The sequence below is a fragment of the Sapajus apella genome, unplaced genomic scaffold (genome assembly GCF_009761245.1).
Source record: "Sapajus apella isolate SASKATOON/1434 unplaced genomic scaffold, GSC_monkey_1.0 scaffold25, whole genome shotgun sequence".
Taxonomy (NCBI): domain Eukaryota; kingdom Metazoa; phylum Chordata; class Mammalia; order Primates; family Cebidae; genus Sapajus; species Sapajus apella.
Genome location: NW_022436965.1, coordinates 16,421,454 through 16,434,774, shown reverse-complemented (window position 1 = coordinate 16,434,774; position 13,321 = coordinate 16,421,454). Strand labels below are relative to the sequence as shown.

General features: G+C 44.4%; 1 protein-coding gene, 1 long non-coding RNA gene and 3 other non-coding genes across 12 annotated transcripts in view; 1 reads left to right on the top strand and 4 right to left on the bottom strand.

The window, feature by feature from the left end:
- Positions 1–236: 236 nt before the first annotated feature.
- On the bottom strand, positions 237–2,840 carry LOC116560122. Of its 5 annotated transcripts, XR_004272806.1 has the most exons (4): positions 2,752–2,840; positions 2,574–2,672; positions 843–895; positions 237–652 (listed from the first exon to the last, which is right to left on the bottom strand). It is a non-coding gene; the product is annotated as an uncharacterized LOC116560122 (long non-coding RNA). The 5 variants fall into 5 exon arrangements; XR_004272808.1 differs by lacking the exon at positions 2,574–2,672 and having other exon boundaries at positions 2,752–2,831; XR_004272807.1 differs by lacking the exons at positions 2,574–2,672; positions 2,752–2,840 and adding an exon at positions 1,788–2,144.
- LOC116560355 lies at positions 497–576 on the bottom strand. The gene has a single exon (XR_004272935.1). It is a non-coding gene; the product is annotated as a small nucleolar RNA SNORD24 (small nucleolar RNA).
- On the bottom strand, positions 731–790 carry LOC116560369. Its single transcript, XR_004272947.1, has one exon. It is a non-coding gene; the product is annotated as a small nucleolar RNA SNORD75 (small nucleolar RNA).
- Positions 1,504–1,583, bottom strand: LOC116560362. Its single transcript, XR_004272940.1, has one exon. It is a non-coding gene; the product is annotated as a small nucleolar RNA SNORD74 (small nucleolar RNA).
- ZBTB37 (zinc finger and BTB domain containing 37) overlaps positions 2,144–13,321 on the top strand; it is an 18,330-nt gene continuing 7,152 nt past the window's right edge. The window contains exons 1-4 of one of the 4 annotated variants that reach the window (XM_032291346.1): positions 2,144–2,227; positions 2,745–2,940; positions 4,034–4,982; positions 7,610–7,709. In XM_032291346.1, coding sequence (XP_032147237.1) covers positions 4,060–4,982; positions 7,610–7,709 — 1,023 coding nt within the window. In that variant the 5' untranslated portion in view covers positions 2,144–2,227; positions 2,745–2,940; positions 4,034–4,059. Of the gene's footprint in view, positions 2,228–2,744; positions 2,941–4,030; positions 4,983–7,609; positions 7,710–13,321 lie in introns of those variants that run through there. The other 3 variants (XM_032291349.1, XM_032291350.1, XM_032291347.1) reach the window with 3 other exon arrangements.

The window sequence follows — 13,321 nt, the reverse complement described above, 5'->3', positions numbered from 1 at the left end:
AGGTCAAGAGATCGAGACCATCCTGGTCAACATGGTGAAACCCCGTCTCTACTAAAAATACAGAAAAAAATCAGCTGGGCATGGTGGCGCGTGCCTGTAATCCCAGTGACTCAGGAGGCTGAGGCAGGAGAATTGCCTGAACCCAGGAGACGGAGGTTGCGGTGAGCCGAGATCGCGCCATTGCACTCCAGCCTGGGTAATAAGAGCGAAACTCCGTCACCAAAAAAAAAAAAAAAATGAGAGCAGAAACTCACATTTGAAAAGGTGAGGAATAAAAAATAAATAAACAAAATAGAAAAGGGGAGGAGAGAAACACTAATGTATATAAGCATCATTGCTCTGGCTATTTTCTAATCCCTTAAAGTGTGACAAGTATAACAAAGGTTTCTCACCTGTGTGCCAACAGCTTGAGTTAGGCTTGCTCTTTAGGACCTGGGAAGAAACAGCTTGATGTGAACTTAGGTGTGCTCTCTGTTCCCCAAATCACCATTTTGGGTGCCTCAGTTAAGATTGGTGGTTAAGACTCTCGTCATTCTAGCAGTCAAGAGTAGCAAATAAACTGTCATCATTGTGGCACATCCAGTGACTTCAATATTTTTGAGAGGGAATTTTCAACTTACTTCAGCAGCTATTCTCATCCTTTGGGACACAACTAGGAAACAAAAAGATGCAAAACAGTGAAAATGAACCTCATTACAGTCACATTAAATATCAATGCTGTTAACATTAAAGCCTCAGAATAGATTTTCAGAAATCCCTTCTGTCCACTACTCTTAAAGCATCACGGGCTAAGACCGTCTTTTAGATTTCATTTTTCCCACCATATTTTCCCCGATTCTTACCTATCCATAAGGTGCTATCGAGAGCCACATTGCATCCGCACCTAGCTCCATACCTAAAAAGAGACCGGGTACAAATTTTTACTTCATTGTTCCACGGTTCTTTATGTCGTGTTTTTAAACTAACAATGGTGGTAACATACCATTCATTATCTAGCGACAGCCAAAGGATACATTTAACCTTACAAAGGAGAATTGCACTCGCAGTTAAGAACCACTAATTGCGGGCAAGGCGCAGTGGCTCACGCCTGTAATCCCAGCACTCTGGGAGAACAAGTCTGGTGGACCACTTGAGGTCAGGGGTTCAAGACCAGTCTGGCCCCCATGGTGAAACCCCGTCTCCACCAAAAATACAGAAATTAGCCGAGTGTGGGGCGCATGCCTGCAGTCCCAGTTACTTATGAGGCTGAAGCAGCATAATTGCTTGCACCCGGGAGGCGAAGGTTGCATTGAACCGAGATCGCGCCACTGCATTCCAGCCTGGGTGAAGGAGCAAGGCTCGGTCTCAAAAAAAGAAAAAAGGACCGCTAATGTAAATATTGGTGGCACTGCGGAATGCCGCCACTTAAAGGTGGACTACCACCACCGCCAGCCTTTCCTGAGAGCGGGCGGCTGGAGGTTCGGACCACGGCCCTAACAATAGGTTACTCCGGTGACTCGGCATGTGCCACCATCAGAGCGGTTGGCATTCATCATCACTCTCAGATGTCCCTACCAACACAGGATTCATCAGAGGCAGGGCACAAGAGCCGAGGCTTCCCGCAATTCTACCGGAACAATATAGTCACAGCTTAGGTCGCGCCTACCAAATGTGCAATCCCCGACCATCCTCGGCTTGTGAGCCCTGCAAAGGCGCGCGAGTGGCTTAAGAAGTCAGTTTAGTGTGACCTTAACTGACAAGAGCTGGAGGGCCCGAAAGCCTTCGACATTCACAAAGACATTACCTACCAAATCAAAGCGGCCTCCTACCTCGAAAGGACGTAATGGTGCCTGGGCTCCCGTATATAAGAGTTTTCTTTGGTGACGTCATGACGCACGCTCCCGGCAGCGACTGCTTCGGCTCCTCCCCCTAGCCGCCCTCAATCTTCCCCTCCTCCAGCACCACCTTCTTCCTGCCCCATAAGCCCGCCCCTTTTCCCCGCCCTTCCTCGCCATTGTGGGCGGAGACATGACCAAGACACCGGGCTCCCGCCCTCCTCCCGATTTAGGAAGAAGAGCAGAGAGGGGAGGGGGCGCGAGGCAAGGGAAGCTCTGCGGGTGGGGGAATGGGGGCGGTGTAAGGCTGAGTGATTTCCTTCCGGCACGTCGCCCGCTTCGTGGGAGGGGGTGGGGGGTTTCACTTCCGGGACGGTGTTCCGGCCCATTCCGGCCCATTTCCACCCCCGGAGGTAGGTGCTGCTCCTTGACTGGACTCGGGCCCCACACCCTAGTCCCACTGCCCTGCACCGGGGTCACGTCGTCCGCTCTCCGCCGCAGCGCACTCCTGGGGCGCTCACTACTTTCCTTCACCCCGCCTCCAGGCACCGGGCGACCTTCCACCTCCTTGGCCCCCGGCCGGGCTGAGCTGCCGGACCCGCCCCCTCGCGGGGCCCCTCCCTCAGGACCCCGGGATGGGCTGCCCCCTCCCCCACCGCAGCTGGACACACCCAGATACGCACACCCACCTCCCGGCGGCTCCCCGCCCGCCGCCACCTGGAGCGGGTCCCCGGGCGCCGCCCCCTTCCTGGTTTTCACCTGAGCGCTGGCTCCCCCGCCCGACGCCTTGTCCCCCTCTTCTCCAAAGTTCCTCAGTGACATTTTGCCCTTCATCCAATTACCCTCTCCCCATGCCTCCTAACGCAGAGGAAAGCTGCTCAAGTGCTGGAGTGGCCAACCCCATGCCGTTCCCGATTCTCCCTCTTACAGCTCTCACCCCTCCAGTGCCGACGGTAGCGAAAGACTTTACTCCAGGGGCTTCCTCACTGGGGAATTGCCGGAAAGAGCAAACAAAAAAGGCGCTGGTCTAGGCTCCAAAATAAACACATCTGAATTCATGATGGCGTCGACAGAGGCTCTTATTGGATTAAAAGTTTCAAAACAAACAATAACGCTTTGGAAAAAGGTCAGATTGGCTAAAGTTGATTCTTGAAAACAGTGTATACACTTCCCTTTGTAATAAGTTTGTTGTTAATTCAGGGCAGGACTGTGAGCTTGACAGAATAAGATCCTGAAGTTTCAGATGTGGTGTAACTGTAATATAAATGTATAGATAGTGGATGTACATTGGGCTCAAGTAAGTGTCTTCCTGTTGGGATTTATACAAACTTGTACTTTCAGTAGCTGAAATTGTACTTTCAACTATTTTGTATGTAGCTTCAGGTTTAATGTTTCAGCTATTTTTTTAAAATATTGTAATGGAAAAATGTTGGCCATACTTGATAAATGCTGGTTTTTTCCATTGGATCTGGAGAACTAAATTTCAGGATCGAAGTATCATCACCACCTTGAAATTGCCAACTTCGAATTTGGCAAATTTACCCACGTTTCCTAATTCTGACAACTGAACTTCCACATTCTGTGCATCTAAGTTGAATCCTGGCACAGCTGTGGAATTTACCCTAACCTAGAGTTTGCCTCACAGCCGTATAACCAAAGTCTTTTTGTGGGGGCTCTGACTCTTAAGCTTAGAAATACTAGCCTACATTCATGTGGAATATTAGTCCCTATATAAAATAATAAACGTAATTCTTGCAGCATGTAGTAAAATACTAAGAAGAGGGATATCAAGCCATCCACATAGAACTGCATTTATTCAGAAAGCTTTCCTCCTACAGAGAAAAGTTGTAAAGTTATTATGAGATTTTATGTTCAGTCTGCAAGTACCTTATAGTTAACACTTAAAAGTGCTTTCCCCTACTTTCTGTTGAACTTTCTATTTTGATGTTATATACCTTATTAGTAAGGAAAGTATGGTCATAAGATGAATTTTTAGGAGTCTGAAGACCACTTTTTAGTTTTAACTGGATCCTCCTGTGAAACTTACAATAAACCTGTTGGTAATTCAGTTTCCACATCTAAACATAAGGAAGGTATTTCTTTTTACCTGGAGATTTTGAAATTTTACCAAATACTATGTTTAAATACTTTTGAAATGGGAAACATCCAGGGAGTAAAATTATAATTATTAATTAGAATATGGTTTCTTTTTTTAGCAGGGTTGAATGCACCCTCAGGCACGACCATGGAGAAAGGTGGGAACATACAATTGGAGATTCCTGACTTCAGCAACTCTGTCCTGAGCCATCTAAACCAGTTGCGCATGCAGGGCCGTCTCTGTGATATTGTGGTCAATGTGCAAGGACAAGCTTTTCGGGCTCACAAAGTGGTACTGGCTGCCAGCTCCCCCTATTTCCGGGATCACATGTCTTTGAATGAGATGAGTACTGTCTCCATTTCAGTCATCAAGAACCCTACTGTTTTTGAACAGCTCCTTTCTTTCTGTTACACAGGGCGGATATGCCTGCAACTGGCAGATATCATCAGCTACCTAACAGCTGCCAGTTTTCTGCAAATGCAGCATATTATAGACAAATGTACACAGATCCTGGAGGGCATTCATTTCAAAATTAATGTGGCTGAGGTCGAAGCAGAATTAAGTCAAACAAGGACAAAACATCAAGAGAGACCTCCAGAGTCTCACAGGGTTACCCCAAATCTCAGCCGCTCCCTTAGCCCACGACATAATACCCCAAAGGGAAACCGGCGAGGTCAGGTTAGTGCTGTGATGGATATCAGAGAGCTAAGTCCTCCTGAGGAGTCCACCAGCCCTCAGATCATTGAACCAAGTTCTGATGTAGAGAGCCGGGAGCCCATTCTTCGGATCAACCGAGCAGGACAGTGGTATGTGGAGACAGGAGTAGCGGATCGTGGGGGTCGGAGTGATGATGAAGTTAGAGTTCTTGGAGCAGTACACATCAAAACTGAAAATCTGGAGGAGTGGCTTGGGCCTGAGAATCAGCCTTCTGGAGAAGATGGGAGTAGTGCAGAGGAGGTCACGGCCATGGTGATTGATACCACAGGCCATGGTTCTGTAGGACAGGAAAATTACGCTTTAGGGTCTTCAGGAGCCAAGGTGGCTCGGCCAACAAGCAGTGAAGTTGACAGGTAGGTTTGGTTTGGTTTTGTTTTCCCATGTAATGGCTGCTGTGTAGACATCACTAAAGCAGGTCCTCTGTAGTACAGAGAGCATCTTCCTTACCCGATTTTCTTGGTTAAAATAGGTTGACATTGGGGAAACTGGAGGTGCGTCAAAAGACTTGCATTCTTATTTTTTTAAAACAGGAAGCTCCAAGTCTTGAAATATTCACAATGTTGTGAGAACTGTGGTAAAGTTAGGCACTTCCATGAATCAGTATGGCATTTGCAGCCACACTAGGATCAGTAATTGCCAGGGGCTTCCTTAGTATTCCAGGCAGGGAGCTGATCATCAGCTGGGAACCTGGCAGTACTGCCCTTCCTTGGTGTGTTCTCACACCCCTAGGTGGCCTCGGGAAGTCTCACTTTGCTTTGTAGCACTGCTTATTTTTCTTTGCCCCCACCTACCAAATTAGAGGAAGAATGGTACCAGCAGTAATTGTTCTTTTCAAATTAGTAAAATATTAATTCTGAAGAAAAGCTTTTTGGATATTTTTTATTTCTTTTTTCCCTTGTCATGTGATGGTATCTTCCCTGTTTTCATTCTTGGATGACTGCTGCTACCACAGGCCTGAGAATCTCCCTTTTTTCACCAGTGCTACTATGCCCTATGCCTTACTTTTCTCTTTTAGTACATTGTATTTATTAGAACATTTCTTTTTGGTGGAAATACCATGAGTTTTATTCTTAGTCAATTGCGAGAACGTCCCAGTTGAAAGAAATATTACTAATTTAGATTGGTAATATTTGTTCTTTTCCCCTCCTAAAAATAAATTTAAATTGACCATATGAGCAAAGAAGACTAAAGAACTATTACTTTGGTTTGGTCTTGAGCAACAAATGTGTCACAGAGATTCAGATAGTGTATACTGCATCCACTTCAGGTGATCTTTTTATTTTATTGTTTTTTGAGACGAAGGTTGCCCAGGCTGGAGTGCAGTGATATGATCTCAGCTCACTGCAGCCTCTGCCTCCTGGTTCAAGAGATTCTCCTGCCATAGCGCCTGGCTTCGGGTGATCTTGATTTGAGTATTGGCTTCCTGTGTCCTTATTAAAATATTCTTGAGCATAGAACTTCTTGTCCTCCTATGTTAGAACTGTATCAGAAGTTCTCAGGTGAGGGGTGCACCAAAATCTCACGAATCACCAAAGAACTTATTTATGTAACCAAACACTAACCCCATAACTTATGGAAATAAAAAAGTTAAAAAAAAATTCAGAAGTAATATCACTATCAGCATAGTCGCTCACGACTGTGATCCCAGCACTTTGGGAGGCTGAGATGGGTGGGTCACCTGAGGCCAGGAGTTTGAGACTAGCCTGGCCAACATGGTGAAACCCCGTCTCTACTAAAAATACAAAAATTAGCCGAGCATGGTGGCGCGTACCTGTAATCTCAGCTACTCGGGTGGCTGAGGCAGGAGACTTGCTTGAACCCTGGAGGCAGAGGTTGCAGTGAGCCGAGATCATGCCACTGTACTCCAGCCTGGGGAACAGAGCAAGACCCTATCTATTTTATTTATTTATTTAGAGACAGAGTCTCTCTCTCTGTTGTGCAGTATGGAGTGCAGTGGCGCAATCTCGGCTCACCACAACCTCCACCTCCCGGGTTCAAGCAATTCTGCCTCAGCCTCCCGGGTAACTGGCATTACAGGTGTGCGCCACCACGCCCGGCTGATTTTTGTATTTTTAGTAGAGACAGGGTTTCAGCATGTTGATCAGGCTGGTCTCAAACTCCTGACCTCATGATCTGCCCGCCTTGTCCACCCAAAGTGCTGGAATTACTGAGCCACCTCGCCTGGCCAACTCAATCTCAAAAAAAAAAAAAGGAAAACATGAGACCAGGCATGGTGGCTCACGCCTATAATCCTAATGCTTTGGGAGGCCAAGGAGGGTAACTGCCTGAGCTCAGGAGTTTGAGACTAACCTGGGCAACATGGCAAAACCCCATCTCTACTAAAAATACAAATAAAATTAGCAGGGCATAGTAGCTGTAGTCCCAGCTACTCAGGAGGCTGAGGCACAAGAATCACTTGAACCCAGGAGTCAGAGGCTGCTCTGAGCCCAGATTGCACCACTGCACTCCAGCCTGGGCAACAGAGCAAGATTCTGTCATACCCCCCCCCCAAAAAAAGAAGAAGTAATAGCAACTTCAATGCAAAGATTTTTTAATCTTCAGGATCTATATCAACAGTCTAAAACAAATAACAGGTTATCCTGGGACCTGGGGGAAGAAACAGCCAAAAACCTGATAATTAAATAGAAGAAACAAAATTATAGGCCTAGTTTTCATTTATTCTTTTATGGTCTCCCAGTATTTATGAAAGGAAGGAAGTTTATATTTAGCTTTGGCTTCACTAGCTCATATGGTCTGTTATGTTACTGTTATGACATTTTGTGTTTATTGAATTTACTAGGGCTAACCTATTATTTCAAATCAGATTATGTATTAATTCCACGAAACTATTTCTCAGTTATCTGTTGCTTAGTTTATTCTCCTTTCCTCAACCATAGAATAAAGAGGGTCGACATGACCATTTTTCAAGTTCTTTGACACTGCTTTTCTATTAGTCCCCTTTATGTTCCTCTTCCAACAGATTTAGCCCTTCCGGCAGTGTTGTTCCCTTGACAGAGAGACACAGAGCCAGAAGTGAGTCTCCTGGGAGAATGGATGAGCCTAAGCAACCCAGCTCCCAGGTATGGAGTTGTGGATTTAGAATTGCTGTGGTGGTTTGAGGAATTGCTACTGTGTATGAATAGAAAATAATGAAAGAGGAAAGATATAGAAGAGGTAACAGTGGCCCTGTTAAAGAAATACTGAATTTTTCTCCTGAGGGTAGCAGAATTTTATTTTTATTTATTTTTTTTTATTTTTTTTTGAGACGGAGTTTCGCTCTTGTTACCCAGGCTGGAGTGCAATGGCGCGATCTCGGCGCACCGCAACCTCCGCCTCCCGGGTTCAGGCAATTCTCCTGCCTCAGCCTCCTGAGTAGCTGGGATTACAGGCACGCACCACCATGCCCAGCTAATTTTTTTGTATTTTTAGTAGAGACGGGGTTTCACCATGTTGACCAGGATGGTCTCGATCTCTTGACCTCGTGATCCACTCGCCTTGGCCTCCCAAAGTGGTGGGATTACAGGCTTGAGCCACCGCGCCCGGCCCAGAATTTTAATATTAAAATTGTACAGAGACATCACCAGAAAAGAAAATTGCAAACTGATATTTCTCCCAAGCATAGATGCAAATATCTTCAAAAGAACATTAATAAATTAACACTGATGATATACAAAAAGTATAATACAATGTAATAAATTGCGATTTAATGTAGAAATATAAAGCTGATTTAACATTTTTAAATTAATTAATGTAATCTTCCTTAATAGGGAAAAAGTGAGAAATTACATGTGGCAACTTTGATAGATACAGAAAAGAGCAGTTGACTAAAACTCTTAGCAAACTAGAAATACAAGGGAACTTTCTTAATCTAATTGAAAGTGCCTATCTAAAAAATCTATAGAAAACATCTTTTTTTAAAAAATATATTTTATTGCGTTTTAGGTTTTGGGGTACATGTGAAGAACATGCAAGATTGTTGCATAGGTACATACATGGCAGTGTGGTTTGCTGCCTTCCTCCCCATCACCTATATCTGGCATTTGCCCCCATGTTATATCTCCCCAACTCCCCACCCCCTGCTGTCCCTAGAAAACATCTTAATGATAAATTATTGAAAACTTCCCTTGTGTAATTGGGAGTGGACAGAATGTCTGCTACCACCACTTCTACCCAGCTTTTTATATGTAGTCCTAGTCAGTGCAGTAAAGCAAGAAATTTAAATTCATAGCATAAGATAACAAAGAAAGAAATAGAACTTTTGTTACTAGTAGGCAGCCTGACATGTTATGTAAAAAATGCAAAGTGAAAAACTATATTTGATTACTTTTTTTATTTTTGCTTGTGAGTGTACAGGAAAATACACTATTGGTGTCAGCAGAATTTGGGAAGTAGAAAAAAACAACAAGATTGTGGAACTCTTTCATGATTATAATAACCACTCTGTAGACCTAAGAGTAATAAAAAATAACCCCTGAAAACTACATGCAGGTAATTTGCAGGTAATTTAGAACCTGACATGGAAAGTCTGATTTTGTACGTGTGTGTGTGTGTGTGTGTGTGTGTGTGTGTGTGTGTGTGAATATATACTATATATAGAGAATACACACAAAACACACAGTTACCAAGTTATTAATGTACAGCATTTTATTTATACATATATGTAGACATATATATGTATGTGTGTGTGTGTATATATATATATGTGTTTTTTTTTTCTTTGAGACAGAGTCTCGCTCTGTCACCCAGGCTGGAGTGCAGTGGCACAATCTCAACTTGCTGCAGCCTACGCCTCCTGGGTTCAAGCAATTCTCCTGCCTCAGCCTCCTGAGTAGCTGGGATTACAGGCACCCACCACCACACTTGGCTAATTTTTGTATTTTTACTAGAGACGAATTTTCACCATGTTGGCCAGACTGGTCTTGAACTCCTGACCTCAGGTGATCCACCCACCCACCTCAGCCTCCCAAAGTGCTGGGATTACAGGTGTGAGCCACCACGCCTGGCCTGCATGATGTATTTATAAACGAATTGCTTACACTTTTTTTTCTTTTTTGAGACAGGGTCTCACTCTGGTTGACCAGGCTGCATTGCACTGGTGCAGTCTCGGCTCTCTTTAAGCCACAGTCTCCTAGGTTCAGGTGATTCTCCCACTTCAGCCTCCTGAGCAGCTGGAACTACAAGTGTGAACTACTATGCCCAGCTAATTTTTTTTTTTTTTTTTTTTTTTTTTTTTTTTAAGTGGAAATGGCCTTTCACCAGTTTGCTCAGGCTGGTCTCAAACTCCTGGACTCAAGCAGTCTGCCTGTCACAGCCTCCCATTTTGCCGGGATTACAGGCGTGAGCCACTGTGCCTAGCTGCTTACGCATTTTTCTGTGTGTTCACTATTTCATGTACTGTATCTTGTCATTTATTTCCTTCCTGAATATTTTGTTAGACCAACACATTCTAGAAAGGGTAGGAATGATGGGTTTTTTTTTCTACTTTCTTTGCAACTCTCCTTAGCAACTAGTATGAGTAGTTGGTTGATATATATTTTTTTTCTCACAGGTCTGAGTGAATGATTTTTTTTTTTTAAAGGTAGTGAACTCACCAAGTAGAACACAATAAATCGTGAACATTTTTGTCTTTAAAATATAAAAACTTAGGCTGCGCGCAGCGGCTCATGCCTGTAATCCCAGCGCTTTGGGAGGCTAAGGTGGGCAGATCACCTGAGGTCGGGAGTTCAAGACCAGCCTGACCAACATGGAGAAACCCTGTCTCTACTAAAAATACAAAATTAGCCAGGTGTGGTGGGGCATGCTTGTAATCCCAGCTACTGGGGAGGCTGAGGCAGGAGAATAGCTTCAACCCAGGGGGCGGAGGTTGCGGTGAGCCAAGATGGCGCCATTGCACTCCAGCCTGGGCAACAAGAGTGAAATTCTGTCTTAAAAAAAAAAAGGAAAAACACTTGTAGATTAAGATTACATAGCTCATGTTTTTAGCCTCTGCATTACACTGATAGTATCTCATCTAATTTTTATGTAGACCACTGAATTTATTTATTTATTTATTTTTATTTTTTGAGACATAGTCTCGCTTTGTCACCCAGGCTGAAGTGCAGTGGTGTGATCTTGGCTCACTACAACCTCCACCTCCTGGGTTCAAGCAATTCTCCTCTCTCGGCCTCCGGAGTAGCTGGGACTACAGGGACAAACCACCATGCCCTGCTAATTTTTGTATTTTTAGTAGAGACGGGGGTTTCACCATATTGGTCAGGCTGGTCTTGAACGCCTGACCTCAGGTGATCCACCACCACCTTGGCCTCCCAAAGTGCTGGGATTACAGGCGTGAGCCACTGCGCCCAGCCTAAACCACTGAATATTTATTGTGTGCCTCATATAGTAACAGCAGTAAGATGTTGCTACAAACTATGTTTTTTAGGTTTGATAAGATGTTAGAGAAACTATTAGGAGCTTGGAGGAAAAGTAATTTCACTCATATAATTAGGGCACTTTTTCTCCTCATCTCTCAAATATGGTATGATAACAGTGCAGAGGGGGCTGTTATGCAGATACAGACATATGTCATTAATTAAGATAGTATATTCTGAGAAATGCATTGAAATGCATTGCTAGGCCATTTTGTCATTGTGCAAACATAGAGTATACTTACACAAATCTGATGATATAACCTACTACACACCTAGGTTATATGATATATCCTCTTGCTCCTAGGCTACAAACCTATATAGAATGTTACTCTACTGAATACTGTAGGCAGTTATAAAGCCATAGTAAATCTTTGTGTATCTATCTAAACATAGAAACGATAGAGTAAAAATATTGTATTATAATTTTACAAAAGCACTGTTACATATGTGGTCCGTCATTGACCAAAATGTTATGTGGTACATAATGGTAAATTCAGTAATGAGACAGACGTTACAACTAAGTGGGGGCATAAGACAGATTAGGGCTGGGCGTGGTGGCTCATGCCTATCATCCCAGCACTTTGGGAGGCCGAGGCAGGCAGATCACCTGAGGTCAGGAGTTTGAGACCAACCTGAACAGCATGGAGAAGCCTCCTGTCTACTAAAAACACAAAAAATTAGCCAGGCGTGGTGGTGCATGTCCTTAATCCCAGCTACTTGGGAGGTTGAGGCAGGAGAATCGCTTGAACCTGGGAGGCGGAGGTTGCGATGAGCAAAGATTATGCCATTGTACTCTAGCCTGGGCAACAAGAGCGAAACTCTGTCTCAAAAAAAAAAGACTAACAAATACAAAAAAAAAATATGTAAGACTATGCAGTATAGACTTCAGTAATAGTGTTGTGGGACTAGGATTGCTTAAAAGATGATGGAATCAGTGTCCACTTAAGGAAAGTGTTATCACGATTTTATTTGTCTTTTTTTTTTTTTTAGGCAGGGTCTTGCTTTGTCCCCCAGGCTGGAGTGCAGTACAATCATGGCTCACTGCAGCCTTGCCCTCCCTGGCTCAGGCAGTCCTCTCACCTGAGCTCTTAAGTAGCTGGGGCCGCAGGATGTGCCACCACATGCAGCTAACTTTTTTGTTTTTTTGTAGACAGAGGGTTTCACTGTGTTGCCCAGGCTGATCTTGAATCCCTGAGCTCAATGGTGGCTCACACCTGTAATCCCACCGCTTGGGATACCGAGATGCAGTCCTCCCAAGGGGTGGGATTATAGGCGTGAGCCATCACGTCCACCTTCAAGGAGATTTTAAATGCAGTTTTTAAATAAGTTAGGAAGGGATAATCTATTTTATTTATAGATGGGATAGGGATAAGAATTAGAATTCTGTAAGAGTATTTACCTTGCTGAAGCAAAAGGTACAGAGAGGCTGTAATGAAGTAGGAGATAAGTAAGATTGTGTGGGGATGACATTTTGGGTGATATATATGCCTTAATGGGCATGAAAGTTTAATATGGTAAGTCTTCTCACCAGTTTTTTTCTCCTACTACAGAGAACTAAAACAGGGCAAGGAGTAAGAATGAATTTTGAGGCCGGGCGCGGTGGCTCAAGCCTGTAATCCCAGCACTTTGGGAGGCCGAGGCGGGCGGATTACGAGGTTAAGAGATCGAGACCATCCTGGTCAACATGGTGAAACCCCGTCTCTACTAAAAATATAAAACATTAGCTGGGCATGGTGGCCCGTGCCTGTAATCCCAGCTACTCAGGAGGCTGAGACAGGAGAATTGCCTGAACCCAGGAGGCGGAGGTTGCGGTGAGCCGAGATCGCGCCATTGCACTCCAGCCAGGGTAACAAGAGTGAAACTCTGTCTCAAAAAAAAAAAAAAGAATGAATTTTGATAGACTTGAAGAACTTTGTGATTATGGGGGGTGATTGAACTGGAGTACACTGATAAGTTACTCCTTTACTTAAAAACATTCTGATGGCCGGGCACGGTGGCTCACGCCTATAATCCCAGCACTTTGGGAGGCCGAGGCGGGTGGATCACGAGGTCAAGAGATCGAGACCATCCTGGTCAACATGGTGAAACCCCGTCTCTACTAAAAATACAAAAAATCAGCTGGGCATGGTGGCGCGTGCCTGTAATCCCAGCTACTCAGGAGGCTGAGGCAGGAGAATTGCCTGAACCCAGGAGGCGGAGGTTGCGGTGAGCCGAGATCGCACCATTGCACTCCAGCCTGGGTAACAAGAGCAAAACTCCGTCTCAAAAAAAAATAAATAAAA